Here is a 15,357-nt window from a genome sequence, read left to right as displayed (position 1 = left end):
CTCATCCCTAGCTCCATACCAGAGCCCTCACCCACCTGCATCCCTGCCCCAACCCAATGAAAATGAGCAAGTGAGGGTGGGGAGAGCAAGCACCAGAGGGATGGGGGATGGAGTAAGTGGGGGAGGGGCCTCAAAGAAGGGACAGGGCAAGGATGTTCAGTTTTGTGAGAGTCAAAAGTTGCCAACCCTATCTGTAGTCCATGTTATACAGGAGCTCAGACTATGATCACAATAGACCTTTCTGGCCTTGAAATCTGAGGGAGGTAGTGACTGACCTGGTTCCATCCCCAGCTGTCAAGCAGGCTGAAGTACCCCATTGTAATAGATGTGTGGACCTTATTACTTGAATAAGGGACATTTGCTGGTAAGCATGGATACATTTTCCTAAAATTTAAAAGTGAGGTACAAAAAGGCTCTATCAGGACCATGAAAGAGAACTAGCTATGCAGAGCTGCCTGAAAAGATGCATTGCTTAGAAAGTAAGCTAGCAAAAATCAGTGAGATAGAAACAGGCAACTCAACTGAGGAGTCAAGATACAGAAAAGGAGAGCGGGCGGTGTATATATAGGGTGTCATGAACAGATGGAAATGGAATAAACTAAAAAGCTAAGTACAACTGTGTTTCATAGAAGTGTAATGGCACTGTATGTTTCCAAAGCCAGCCTCTTGTTAGGGGTTTATGATGTGTGTGACATCACAATGGCCCCTGTCAACTGAAATTGGATATCAACTGACAGCTTCACTTCCAGAAGATGAGGGGTGGCAGCTTGGATGTGTTTGCCTATTCGCTGTCCTGCATTGTCCTTCCAGGGATTTGCTGACAGCCATCTCCTTCAGCATAACTGGAGGAGGGGTGGCTGTGGAGATCATCCCACACTAGGCCTGAGAGTTGATAAGATCACAGATGATCAGTCAAAGCACAGAACAGTGATCCCCTAGCAACAGGGCTGCTAGTAGGACAGGAAGCAACCTAGTAAGGCTACCTCAGGCTCCTGCTGCTCCCCCTTCAGTGTAGTAGCCCTCACTATGGAAGCAGGAAAGATATAGGCACTGAGGGAAGATGTTCGGTGGATGCTCCCCCCAAACCAGGATTAACATTGAGGAGGAAACTGAGAGTCTACTGGAAAAGGTACTTTGCTGTTACACCCCTTTTTTTTGAGGGATATAATAGTGACAGGAACAGCAGGGGAACCTGTGTGAACTGACGGAGTACTAAGCCTGGGGGCAGCTAGTGAGCCGGGGAGGACCGGCTCACGTGTCTGGGATAGGGCGAGTAACACTCCCTGGGAGTGACACCCTCTGGGGATGGAGCAGTTGATGAGACTAAAGGGATAGGGGTAATAGAGATGACGGTAGAGGGCCTCTTTTAAAGAGGTTGATAGGGAAATCCCATTGGGGGTTTTAAAGTGGCCTGGGAAATTTTAGTACTTTGCACTAGGGGACACGGGCAGTTTCTACTCCTCCTCATTTGACACAGTGGATCAATTGCACTTCTCTCTGCAGTTCAGACTCCCTAGGTAGAGTGACCATTTGGCTTCTAAGAGGTTTTTCTCCATGACCAGCCTGGCATTGTTCTGTTTTGTCTTCTGCCTTGGCTCTAGGAGCAGTCAACCAGCTGGCCAGGCAGAAACTGTCTCAGACTTGGCAGTGCCCAAATTCCTTAAGTAGCAGGCTCATGGTGTCACAGTTGCAATGCCCCTTCTCCCTCTCCCTCAAGTTTGCTTTGAGCAGTAGACCTAGGCTTGGTGCATCCCTTCCCACACAGGACTGGCAAATGGCCTTGTACAGCAATGCCTATGACATCTTCACTAGCTGTAGCCGAGACCACTTCCTCCACATGACTCCTCACCAGGCAGCCAAAATTAGGAACTCAGGCTTCCAAGTTCCTCCTTCCCTCTCAGGAAGGGCACTGAAGGGTTAATTTCCCCCTCCCCCTGGTGCATCTACACCATTGAAGAAAAATTAATAATACCTAGCTTTTAAATAGAAGTCCCTGCGGGCTTAAGTGGGACTTCAGTGATGTATTGACCTTTTTCTAGTCCTCTGCACAGGGATGAATTTCACCCATCCCGACAAGATCTCCTGTAGCACATCCTTCAAACTCATAACGAGACGGGTTTTGCAAGGTCAAAGCCACAGTCAAGCCAAAAGTAGCTGTGTTTTACACCATTCTGTCTTATTTTTTATTTCAAAGGCATTGGCATAGAAACAGAAGCTTCTTTGTAATCAGTCTGCTTATTCTATCTGGGTCATTTAACAACTTCACAATCCACTGTTTGTAGCATCCTAGTTGGACCCCCACTACTGACTCATGCAGTCACAGGTACCTTAGCTTTATAGAAGGAATCAGGTAGGAAACAGTTTGGCAGTCGGCAGTGGTGGGACATGCAGAAAAAGTGAATGAGTTTAATAAGATTCTCAACAAATAGTATTTAAAATGTCATTGGTGGTATAAAAACTCTTCAAGACAAATTCATTTTAAATAGTGGAGAAGCATGGTGCCCAGTAAGGCTGGGATTTTCAAAGACGACAAAGGGAATTAGGGACCCACCTTCCATTGAATTTCAATCAGGTTTGGGCACCTACCTCCCCTTAGGCTCCTTTGAAAAAAATCAGTCTGTGTGTCTGTACAAGCCAGCCCATATTAAAGTCAAAACCGTACTAACAGCAACCAGGATTGAAAACAGCTCTTGGTAGCACAGCTCCTCTGAACAGTGTGGCGGGTACTTTTTTCTCCCCCTACTAGCCGAGCTAGACTGCCTCTCCTCCCCCTCTGCCCACCCCCCACCCCGTAGGCATTCCATAGCCTTCTTTTTCAGCTTTTTTTAAAAAAAATTCTATGGCAATTTGAATGTTTATTACAAAAATTTAAAAATGGGTGAAAATTTGCATAAAAAATTAACTTTGTCGTCTTCTGGGTAAATACTGGGGGATGGGAAGACGGGGGAGGGGGAGGAATAAATAGAGAAAAGTGAGTGTACTTCTGACCTGGCTCCAGATACTGAGCCATCAGTTGTCTTTCCTGAGTGGGGAGCAGTGTACAGGGAGTTCTAGCCTTTTTTTTTTTTTTCCTTAGGACTCAAGCAGTAACAGACACATACACACGTGCATGCAGCTTTTTGTGTGTGTCTCCCACTATATTGCCTTACTTTAACAGACAGCCTTGCATTTATAGTTAGACTAATTTATTATTAATGAACACATCTACCTGAATTTTCTTAATATAATCAGTGTAATAATACCTCCCAATAATAGCTTTCGGAAAACCCAGGAATTTTTCAGTAAAAATCAGAAATGAAGGGCCTTGTCTATAGTACAGGCTTATAACATAACTATAATGTGGTTTTCAGACAATAGGTCAGCTAATGCCCACAGCACTGTTACAACATGTTGTTTAACTAACATGGTTTCAACTGTTGTATGGACAAGGAGATTGCCCCTCCACTACATTTTTATCATCCTTGGGTTGACCATTATCTCATTTCTGCCACTGGGAAAGTTAAATAAGTTACCAAAGAGATTCTGCTAGTAATCTCCTTTACGCTCACAGATGTTGTACCCATTTTAAAACTCTCTTCCCATCATGAGTTCTCATGTCTTAGTAGACACTCGGATAGTTTTCATTCTAATTCAGATCATATAACTGGAAAGTTCCTACAACGATTCGGTAATACAAAAACGTTCAATTAAAAATAATATTTAGTTTAACACAGAACTACTCTAAAAGAAATCTTTAAACGTAAGCTAATTCTGTCTCAAGTGATGAAGTTATGTGTTTGGGATGACAGTTTAGATAGACTGTATATCTCAAAGTATAATTATAAGTTATAAACTGTCATATTCAGCCTAAAGGAACAATTGTAGAAATATGTGGATGCTGTTCAATTAATCTCTGTTTCTTAACAGACCTTGGAGAAGGAAAGAGAAAAAGTAGCATCTTTGGGACAGAGAGATACATGGTGGAGATTCTCACTTAGAGTATGCATATTTTAGCTCATATTTTTTCAGTACTTTTTCTCACTGTTCTTAGCATTATGTCAGTTATGCAAAATTGTAATTGTTATTGGAACACTAGTCACTATGTACCCACTGTTTTAAGTCCCAATCCTGCAAGCAGTTGTGTAATGTTACACACAGGAATAGTCCCACTGACTTCACTAAAGTTGCTCACTGCGTGTATTTGCAATATTGGGCCTTAGTAGCCATGAATATGTTAAAAGAAAAGGAGTACTTGTGGCACCTTAGAGACTAACCAATTTATTTGAGCATAAGCTTTCGTGAGCTACAGCTCACTTCATCGGATGCATACTGTGGAAAGTGTAGAAGATCTTTTTATACACACAAAGCATGAAAAAATACCTCCCCCCACCCCACTCTCCTGCTGGTAATAGCTTATCTAAAGTGATCACTCTCCTTACAATGTGTATGATAATCAAGTTGGGCCATTTCCAGCACAAATCCAGGTTTTCTCTCCCCCCACCCCCCCAACTAGTGTTTTATTGACCTAATAAAATATAATAATTGTAAGCCCATGTTATAGTTCCAATGGGTATTCACTATTGTGGGGGCACTGCTCTGTGGTAGTTAGTTCCAAACTCCCACCTCTCTTTGTGGGATGGGGACTGCTCCTACAGCCTTCCAGGAGCCAGGCACTCACGCAGGATCACTCCAACCCTGCTGTCAGTAACAAACAATCACCTTTATCAGCAACAGCTCAATGTCTAGTTGGCAGCTGGTATCAAGCGGAGTGCTCCAAGGATCGGTCTGGGGGCCGGTTTTGTTCAACATCTTCATTAATGATCTGGATGATGGGATGGATTGCACCCTCAGCAAGTTTGCAGAGGACACTAAGCTGGGGGGAGAGGTAGATACGCTGGAGGGTAGGGATAGGGTCCAGAGTGGCCTAGACAATATGGGCCAATTGGAGGACTGGGCCAAAAGATATCTGAGGAGGTTCAACAAGGACAAGTGCAGAGTCCTGCACATAGGATGGAAGAATCCTATGCACTGCTACAGGCTGGGAACCAACTGGCTAAGCGGTAGTTCTGCAGAAAAGGGGATTACAGTGGACGAGAAGCTGGATATGAGTCAACAGTGTGCCCTTGTTGCCAAGAAAGCTAATGGCATATTGGGCTGTATTAGTAGGAGCATTGCCAGCAGATCGAGGGAAGTGATCATTCCCCTCTATTCAGCACTGGTGAGGTCACATCTGGAGTATTGTGTCTAGTTTTGGGCCCCAATGTAGAAAGGATGTAGCAAAATTGGAGAGTCCAGCGGAGGGCAACAAAAATGATTAGGGGGCTGGGGCACATGACTTACGAGGAGAGGCTGAGGAAACTGGGCTTATTTAGTCTGCAGAAGAGGGGTTCCAAAGAGGATGGAGCTAGGCTGTTCTCAGTGGTAGCAGATGACAGAACAAGGAGCAATGGTCTGAAGTTGCAGTGGGGGCAGTCTAGGTTGGATATTAGGAAACACTGTTTCACTAGGAAGGTGGTGAAGCACTGGAATGGGTTAGCTAGGGAGGTGGTGGAATCTCCATCCTTAGAGGTTTTTAAGGCCCAGCTTGACAAACCCCTGGCTGGGATGATTTAGTTGGGGTTGGTCCTGCTTTGAGCAGGTTGTTGAACTAGATGATCTTCTGATATCTCTTCCAACCCTAATCTTCTATGATTCTGTGAACAGGCCCAGTGCCCCTTCCAGCATCAGTCCCTCAGTCACTGATCACAGCACCTTCTTCCCTTTGGGCCCTGACAGATTATGATCATGTGCTGTGAAAGCTCATTGTGGCCATGGAGACAGGCTGGCCCCTGCATCTGGTCCCCAGCCGTGAATCAGACTTTTAGCCTGCTATCTCCTTGCAGCAGCAGCCCCTGAGCTGACACGCAGCACATGCAGTCCCTTATTGAAAGGCACCCCCTCCTCCAGTTTGAGAAGAGCATGAGGTAGTGGTAGGATTTCCTGCCAGCTCCCTAGCCTCTGGGGCAGAGGGCTGGTCCTTTCACATTGTTGATATGCCATGTAATATAACAAGTACAATAAACTAAGCTTAATATTAAAACAAAAGAAGACACGAAAGGAGGAGCTATTCAAGCTCCCCCCAGCTACATCCACATGCTCTAATAATCATCAGGCACTGGGTGAATGGCCAGCCCAGAAAGGGTGGGTTAATCCTTCTCCATCATTCATTTCTATTTCTAGGTTGTTTAAACCTTCAGGGATTGTAAACATGTTCATTTTTCCCTTCAAAAAAAGCACTGGAATCTTTTTTTCAAGAGCTCACTGCTTGACTTACTCAGAAACCTTTGAATGATGCCAGCTGCATCCAAAGGGGTGGAGGAATGGAAGAGTCTTTTGCTGGAAATTAATTAATTCAGATAGAGCTGGGAAATTATAATCTAGACATTCATAGGGGGCCTGATCTAAAGCCCTTTCAAGTCGATGGGAATCTTTCCACTGATTTCAATGGGCTTTGAATGGCCTGTGCGTAGAACTAAAGTTTCTTAATGGATTAAAAATATATGACTTTTTATAATTATAACTTGGAATCCGTTCACAAAGGAATTGAATGTTAGATTTTTAAAGAATTCTTCATATATATCACCACAACTGCTCTATGAGTGTCCACCCTGTTTTATGTTAGAATTGTGAGTGTATGTATAAATGACTTTTCTACTCTTTGGATGTCCTAGAGCAACCTAACTGTGGGGTGCGCCCCCCTTAGGGAGGTGGAGTGGAACATTCAGGAGGGCGTGCGGTGGGGCCTCAGCCAGCCCCCATGAGGGGGAAGGGAGGGAGCACCACCCAGCCCCGCTCTGCCCCCTGCCACAGCTCTGCACCATCCCCAGCTGCAGAGCCCCCTGCTCCGCTCCAAACAGCTCCGCCCCAGCCACAGCTCCCCTCCACCCCAGCTCAGCTCCGGCCCCACCCACTGCTCTTCACTGCCCCCAGTCCAGCTCTGGCCCCAGCTGCAGCTCCCCTCCCTGCTCTGCTCCAACCAGCTCCACCCCTTGTTCCGCTCCAACCAACTCTGGCCCCAGCCACAGTTCCCCTCCACCCCAGCTCAGCTCCAGCCCCACCCACTGCTCTTCACTGCCCCCAGCCCAGCTCTGGCCCCAGCCTCAGCTCCCCTCCCTGCTCCATCCTAGCCCAGCTCTGGCCCCAGCCTCAGCTCCACTCCACCTCCTACTCCATCCCCAGCCTAGCTCTGTTAATTTTTTTGTAGCATGAACTATGTTTAAAGATGGTTCTTTTTCTAAAGGTTCTAGTATACTGTATTTGCCCATCATAGGTAAGGTCTAAAATGACTTTGCTTTTTAAAGGCAGAATCCACACTACAAAAACAACTGATTTTGGAGCTGCCAGTTAGGGAGAAGCCTTCATAAACACAAGCCCTTTAAAATGTCTTTCTTGATTGACCCCCCAGCAAGGAACAACTTATTTTCCCATGTTAGCACTTCTGAAAATACAGAGAATATGTTGAGAAAGAAGCAGATTCGGGGCATCTGGGTAAATCCAAAATCCTCATCTTTCAGCCGCATCTGAGTGAGAAGAAACCTCTTGCAGTCTGGAATAGTCTCTGTGGCTGTGGAGTGCAAAATACTCAGAGAGCCTCTGTAGGCCAGCAGCCACAGGGGTAATTTGCAGCTGAAGAAAGCCCTAAGCAAATCAGCAGTTTCCACTGAGAAGCACATCTGACGCCATTAAATTTTATAGCAGGACTGACAGCAAAATGTTCTGTAGCCACAATATTTTTTGTATCTTTTTTTCCTCCTGCTTTTCTGTACGATGTTTTCACTGGTAGAAAGCGAAGATGAAAACAGTAATTCAAATGGTGTGTTCCAGTTCAGTTGTGGTTTGGTCCCTTGAAGTGAGGAAGCAGTCACTATCTTGTCAATCAAGTTGAAATGTAGAAATTTGTTGTTACAGCAATTTAAGTTGGAGGCTTGATTGCAGCTCTTGGGCATAGGTCTTTCTGAGCAAGAACAAGATGCTTCTTGTGGGTAGCTTACATGTTAGAACATCATGCTGATAGTTCAATTGGCTGTTTTAATTATTTTCTTTAGAAAAAGAAATATTTGTCATTAACCATTTCACAGATGAAATAACCAGGATCCAATAACTTCTGAAATGTGAGCATATGTCAGGCGTTGAATGACTGGATTTAATTAAAACAAAGACAAATGCCAGTTCAAAATAGCATGTCAAATACACTTTTAGTAGAAATGCAGAACTGCACAAGAATCTCAGCCTAAATTATGTTTGTTTTTACTAGCCAACACCTACGCCAGGTACTTATATAGTACGGGATTTTATTGAAGAAGCCCAGCTCAACCCAGTGAAAGCGACATATAATTTTAAAGGAGAAGGCAGAAAGAGATGTTCCATCTTCCAACGAACAGCTGATCTTACGCTACCAGATGTTTATACATATATTCCTCCTAGCTTTGTAGATTTGGCAGGAAAAAAGCCAGCTACATATTCATTTAAAAGCACACCAAGGAAAAGTCCCAACACCTTATGTTTTAAAGATAAGGTAAAAACAAAATAGTGGTCAGAGCTATCTCTAAATGAAAAAAGATAAGGGGGAGCTTAAGGTCACCTCTCCCAGCTTGCACACATTGACTACAATTTGCCCTGTCTAGAACTTTAAAATTTATTATTTTATATGGTTTTAGTGTCATATTTTAAAAATGTACCTTTGATCCCAGACTAGACAAGCCCTGAGTGCTATTATCACAGGCTAGGCTTTTTCAGACCCACCCACTAGTCCTCCCAGAGTATAAACAGTCACTGAGTAAGAAGAAACCTTTAGAGTCTAGTGCAGTCTGGAATAAGAACTTCCTTCTCTATGTCCAGCCTTCCCCCCCTCATTTTGCTCGGTATATAAAGCAGCTGATCCTGGTTGATTGATAGGCTCCAGCCACTTTGATCTTCTTAGCCTGTTCCTGTCAGATACCTTAATCCTGCAACAAATATAGGAAAGGGTTAGACTTTTTAGATGGCTCCCAGCCCCCCTCAAGATTCCAATGAGTGATATAGCTGTCACTGGGACTTCGGTCTCTCCTTTCTATATCAACCAGCTCTTTACCTAGGGCAGAAAGGAGGCCAAGAGGGGCTTCCCCTATAAAAGAGCTCTGCACCCCTCAAATGGCCCTCAGAAGATCCTGGCCGCCATTTGGTCATGTATTATTCATGCCACCTGCAATCTCCAGGTTCAGTGAAGTCTGCAGAACTGCCATAGGGGAAGAAGGAACAGGGTTCATGTTCCTAAAATGGCTTATAATACAAACAAAACGTTACCTAGTCTAGTGGATGAGAACACTGAGTGTAGGCTCTCTTTCTTTCTCTTCCTCTGACCTTTGCAATTGCCAGGGGAAGGGTCTTCATCCTCTGTCTGAACCCTCTCACTAATTGGCACGACATAGTAGTTTCAGTGGAGTGGGTAGAGAGAGTAAGAGTAAGTTGCATATGAACTTTGAGTCTTTTGGCTGGGGGCACCAACATAATGGGTTTGCTTGGACTAGCCGCTGTGGAGGTTTTGCAGCTGTGCACACCTGTATTCACGAATGCATCTGTTCCCTCCACATCTGAAAATGTAACCACATAATTTAAATCTAGTTTTTCAGCATCCTACTCTAAAAAATGTTTATGTTTAAGTGGGTATAAATATTCTTCTGCTCTTCAGAGGGGTGTTGCAAGGCTTAATCAATCATAATGAGGTTTTAGCTCCTTAAATGAAAGGTTCTATATGCCATTGGCTTCATTGGGAGCTACAGCTGAGTAGGATCAGACCCTTAAAACATAGCAATACAAAATGATGGGCCTGGTATATGAGCCAAATTCTACCCTCAGGTACATGCATATCTTTCCTGTTGATTTAAATGAGAGTTGTGTCTGCGACTGCAGATGTTAGTGAAGAAATCAGTAATATGAAGTCAAACCTTGATTACCTGTCACTGTCCTGTCTATACTACCCATTCCTTCCAGGATATTGACACTGCACCAGGACAGTATAATCTTTTCCCTGTTCCAGTGCCCAAGTTTGCATCCAAGTAAGTAAATCAATGTTCTTATCTTCTCATTTGCTTAGACTGTTTTATTTTCATGCATTTTTACCTGAATTTCAGAGCTACTGTGCACCTACAACTCCCATTTATGTCTTATCCAAAGCCCACTGAAATCTCCCATTAACTTCAATGAATCAGCCCCATAGTCAGTGTCCTGACTCCCATCTCTGTGATAGGGTCTTGATTCGACAAAGCATTTAAACACATGCTTAAGCCCATCCCCATGCAATAAGTATGTACTTGACTTTAAACACATGTTTCAGTTCTATAGACTTCAGGGTCTGAAGCATGAGTTTATGTGCTTTGCCGGATCAGGGCCATAATACTCATTCCAGCGAGAGTTGTTTGTACTCAGTGCCTCTGAAAAACAGTCCTTTTCCATCTGCAGGTGCCTAAACATGAATTAAGATACCTACATCATTTGAGTTTGTAAATAGGGCTCTTTATAGATAGTAGCAGTAGTGAATTATCATTAATAAAAGTGGTTTAGCTATCTTTCTCTATATACCTAGGGAAAGATACGGTTAAGTCCCTTAGTTTCACAGTATATTTCACCAGTACAGAATGACTTCTGTTATATTGCCTATTGAGAAGAACGACAGATACATTTTCTTATACTGAAATAGAAGCAGGTGGAAACGGTTGGTGAAACTGTAAGTAGCAGTAAGAGTGTGTCTCAAATGACCTTAATTGCTTCTTTTTCAAAACTCAGGCAATTTATGTTTCGCTCTGCAGTTCAAAGATTCCCAACAACTTACTTCACTCCTGTAAGTACTATGTAGACAAATATTCTCTGATGATGAAAAATGTGGGGGTGTCTAACGGGGAAAAAACACATCTTGTAGTTCCTTTTTATATTTAAGGGATGGTCTTTACTGCTTTATAGTATATTTAGTATTCTGAGTATGCTAAGGCTCTGATCTTGCAAACAGTTAAGCTCATGAGTAATATGAACATGAGCAGATTTTTTTTTTTTTTTTTTACTACAATGAGACTATTCACATGAGAAAAGTGACCTATGTTCTTAAGTGTTTGCAAGACCAGGGCCAAAATGACTTTTGAAAATTATTAAAAACCTCAGCTTTGCTTTGGCAATTATTCAATCTCAAAAGCTATGCATAGTGGGTACACTATAAAACAACAGAGACTGTTGCTATTCAACATATCACTGGAAAAAAAAATAAGAGAGAGAAAATACTGTAAGGGCTTGAAAGCTTTGGACCACTTCTTTGCCAGGTATGTTCCGGAGATGTGGGTAAGATGAGTAATTGACTCGAGAAGTGAAAGTATGAATATTTCTTCAAGCTTGTGAAGAAAGGAAATGAGAGGTTGGACATGCATCATGCCAGTGTGAGAGGAGAATGATTAGCTAAAATTCCTCCCTTGCATTATACTGTAATAAAGCTTAAAATGCTTCCACCATTTGCAACATTTAGGCCTGTTTTTAATCTCACCCGTTGTGTATCTCTGTAGCAGAGCAGGGGTAAACCCCTTTAAGGCCCTGCCAAAATGCTGGCTGTAGCCTGCTCACTGGCCAGGAGAAGAGACACAGGTATTTAGCAGGGAGCCCAGTTGCAAGCCCTAATGAGGGCTGGCTCAGAGGAACATGCTGAGCTAAGTACTGACAGCTGGGCTGAGGCATGAGAGGGCTATAAAAGCCCTGGGCAAACCTCAGTGGGGATGCTGGCCTGGGAAGAGACAGGAGGGTGGTATTGCTGTCTCCTTACCAAAGAAGGAAGCCTCAAAAGCCAGGAGACCCTGGGGAGGGTCTATGGGGCACTAGCTGTTGGGGAATCTGGGAACCGCATGAGCACTGTAAATAAAGACACTGGGTGATCCAGCAAAAGAAGGCATGGAAGGTTCTTTATGATACCAGCCTAGACACAGGGTGCAGGCTCAAGAGGGAAGAAGCCTGTGGTGACCCTGTGACAATCTCCAATGATTTCCATTGCATTATTCCTGATTTATACTTAGGGAGACAGGAATCAGGCCCATGATAATTCCACTACCTCATTATTTCACTTAAAATGTACCATATGTTGTTTAATAAATTGTCAACTACTCTAAGCAGACATAGAATAAAAGTACTCATGTGCAATTCTGACATCATTCTGAATCAGCAGGGGATCACACCCCCATGAATTCTGGGCCTGAGCCAGCGAATCCTCCACACGCAGAACTCCAGTAAAGAAAAAGCTAGCTTGATGCACTTCTAGTGGTGATTACCCAAAGCTTAGTCAGTTCTGGACCTCGCCTGCCGTTGTGTAGTAAACAAGCTGTATACACTCATATACTACACCCTTTCTCTCACACACAGTATTTTTTTAAAAGATGTTTTGGTTTTGTTTGTGTTTTCTTCCCTCCAGGAATACTCTGGGCACTTTTCTGTCGCCCAACTTATGCCCTGACCTTGCAGACACTTACACATGATTAATTTTAAGCTTGTGAATCATCCCATTGATGTCAATGGGTCGACTCATGAGTGTAAAGTTAAGCATTTTGCAGGAGTGGAACCTTAGAGATAACTGCTCTTCTTGATGAACTGTCTGGATAAGATTCCTTTCAGAGCCCATAGTACAGCTCCCAAGTGGGTGAGAGGGGACTCTTTGGTAGGACACAAGACCCTGGGCTCAGTGCCCAACCATGTCCTTTGCTATCCCAGGAGTAAGGGACTAAACTTGAGCTTTGAAGTTTCATATTTTATTACTAAATGCTTACTCAGTGGTCTTATTAATTTTGTTATAGCTGATAATTATGAGGTATCCCATAGTTCCAGTGATACCATTGTCCATTCAAGCTTCCTTTTGTGCAGTTTGTTACAATGCCACTAAACCTGGTGTTGTAATTGTGGGATGCCTATTCTCGATTCTCTGTTATTAAGTGAACACAGAGTCATCATCTGTCCTATTTTTTACCTAAAGGTGATTCACAGAGTAGAATGTACTGTACTACAAAAGAAAGGGAAGAGAGTAGTTCTATAGTACATGGTTGGAGACAGCGGTGACAACTCACTGCTGTGACTCATGCATGGATTACACAGGCAGTCCAAAAATGGGCCTTGAATTCAGTTAGCCACAAACATCTGGAATCTATAAAAAGAGACCCTTCAGTCTAACAGCGAGAAACTCAGATGTGCAGCTTGAGACAAGGGAAGGTAATAACTCACAGTGGGATGAGATGTCAAAACTCATTGGACACCTGCTTATGATCACTTCCTTAACAGGTAGTTCCTACAGAGAATGTTCACTCAAACTGAAAACCGATGCAAGTGATTTAAAAACTGATACAATACCACAAGAGATAATTTAGACTATATGTATTACAGGCTTGATTGTGGTCTAGCTGCTCCTCACAAGACCACATACATGAGGGCGAGGGAGTAAGGAGCCTTTCTCCACCACCTTGTATGATTCATGTAAGGATGGCAAAAGTACAGCCTCAGTGGTCTGGGGAGTGCACTGCCATGTATTCCTCTGAGATCCCCTTGGCAGAAAAGGGGAAAGAGTAGGCAGAGCTGTGACAGATTATTCTTCCCCAAGTACAACAGAGGAGGGAAAAATACACCACGCATAGCATTCAGTTTATGTAATTTGAAACATGGAAGGTGGAGTATGAAGGGATGTTTGATAGGATCATAGAAGATTAGGGTTGGAAGAGACCTCAGGAGGTCATCTAGTCCAACCCCTCTGATGCTGAGTGTTGCCTGGTTCATTCCAAAGGCAAAACATTTACTCTTTGGAAGTATTTTTGTGAGTCCCATGGATTCATCATCTCTGGCCATGGTGTTTTTTGGCAGTATCTAACATGAGGTAAGCTTCATCAGAGGCAGGGAACTCAACCCCAACCCGTCTCATCAGTTATTAACACACGGCTCCTGGGAGCCCTGAGAAAGACCTTCAGAAACTACTTTGGTAAAATATATTATCAAGGAATTCCTCTGGAAATGCAATTTATTTTAGCTGACTCGCTTATTAAGAGCCCGTATCAGCAGTGATAATGCTCTTGTACTATTTGCTTTTTCCCCCTTCAGGAATTTATGCTTAAATCTGTCACTCTTGCTGTGTTTTTCTCAGAAGATGCACCCTTTTTCTTTGGGCTTAAATATAACTATCTATAGAAGATCAGAATGTACAGATGTCAGGAATTTCAGATTCCTAATGGGGACTAGAAGAGGATTTTGACTCATGAAACAATCTATTTGTGTTACTCATCAATCTGTTCTAGAAGGAACATCATCCTTTAAAAAATAAAACTCCCAGCAAATGCTGAGCAACTGTATGTGAATGTACAGCAAAGGATTGTGTTTAATGTAAATTATCAAGAGATATTCTTCCACTGTCAAATAGATGTTAACCTTTTATTTGAAAATCCTCTAGGATCTCATTAACTTCTCCATGCCAGGTGGCCCTTTGTGATAAAAGAGCCTTTCTTTGTAAGCAGCATCTCCTTAAATGAGTTATTGATACAGCTGCCATACAGTATTTTGCAACAAATGAGCTTTAACATCCTTTAAAATTCTGCCTCCAGCTTCAGAATTGCAGTCAAAACCCGTATGCTTTGCTGATAGATTAGATCTGTTTGGCCGCTGCTTGGGAGATGGTTGTGTCAATCTTCCTGTTTATTTATCAGGTGGTTGTTCTGTGTCAGAAATGTTCTCATTTAACCTCAGACTAACACACAGTTGGAGCAATAATATTAATCTCAATAAGGTGTTTAATCATATACCCTATGTAATCTCATAAGCAATTGCTGCCCTTCTTAATCTTACCCTAGCATAAAATACAGTAGTGCACTATTAATATTGCAGTGCTGTTATGTATGATGCTAGCTTTTCAATTTCATAAATACATATCAGCATCCCGTGAAAGGCTTAAAATGTAGTTATGGTCAGGAAAAGGATTTTGTAAAAACCATGTGTCTGTGTTCCATATTAACTCTTAATTATAAACCTAGCAGTATATGCAGAATGAAGTCCTGCTTTCCAGTTGGTTGATTTAACTGTTAGGAAAAAAGCCAGTACTGTTAACAGTCCCACATTCATAGCTATCTGCCATTCAGTTGCTTAGCATATAAAATAGTAATTGGTTTTTATTTGGTATTCCAGCTTTTATACATTTAATGTTTTTAATGGTAATGACTCTAGTAGTTAATTGCTGGCTGGATTAAAGGCTGTGACTTTCACCTGGGGTTCTCGGCTCCTCCAGATAGTCAATACTTGCCAGAAGATGACTTTTGCGATCAAACATTATTACTTAATCAATAACTCTTGAGTCACATTTGCTCATCTTAC

At 42.9% G+C, this 15,357-nt stretch overlaps 1 protein-coding gene across 1 annotated transcript in view; it reads left to right on the top strand.

The window, feature by feature from the left end:
- The first annotated feature begins 1,060 nt into the window (after nt 1-1,060).
- Nucleotides 1,061-15,357, top strand: part of STPG4 (sperm-tail PG-rich repeat containing 4) — a 30,283-nt gene continuing 15,986 nt past the window's right edge. Inside the window, exons 1-5 of the mRNA XM_048842853.2 lie at nt 1,061-1,129; nt 3,907-3,978; nt 8,273-8,533; nt 9,988-10,052; nt 10,780-10,834. Coding sequence (XP_048698810.2) covers nt 1,061-1,129; nt 3,907-3,978; nt 8,273-8,533; nt 9,988-10,052; nt 10,780-10,834 — 522 coding nt within the window. The remainder of the gene's footprint in view (nt 1,130-3,906; nt 3,979-8,272; nt 8,534-9,987; nt 10,053-10,779; nt 10,835-15,357) is intronic.

This window comes from Caretta caretta, chromosome 3, assembly GCF_965140235.1.
Source record: "Caretta caretta isolate rCarCar2 chromosome 3, rCarCar1.hap1, whole genome shotgun sequence".
In the NCBI taxonomy this organism is placed as follows: Eukaryota; Metazoa; Chordata; order Testudines; family Cheloniidae; genus Caretta; species Caretta caretta.
Note: the sequence above shows the minus strand (reverse complement) of the source record. Positions and strands in the feature narration are given on the sequence as shown.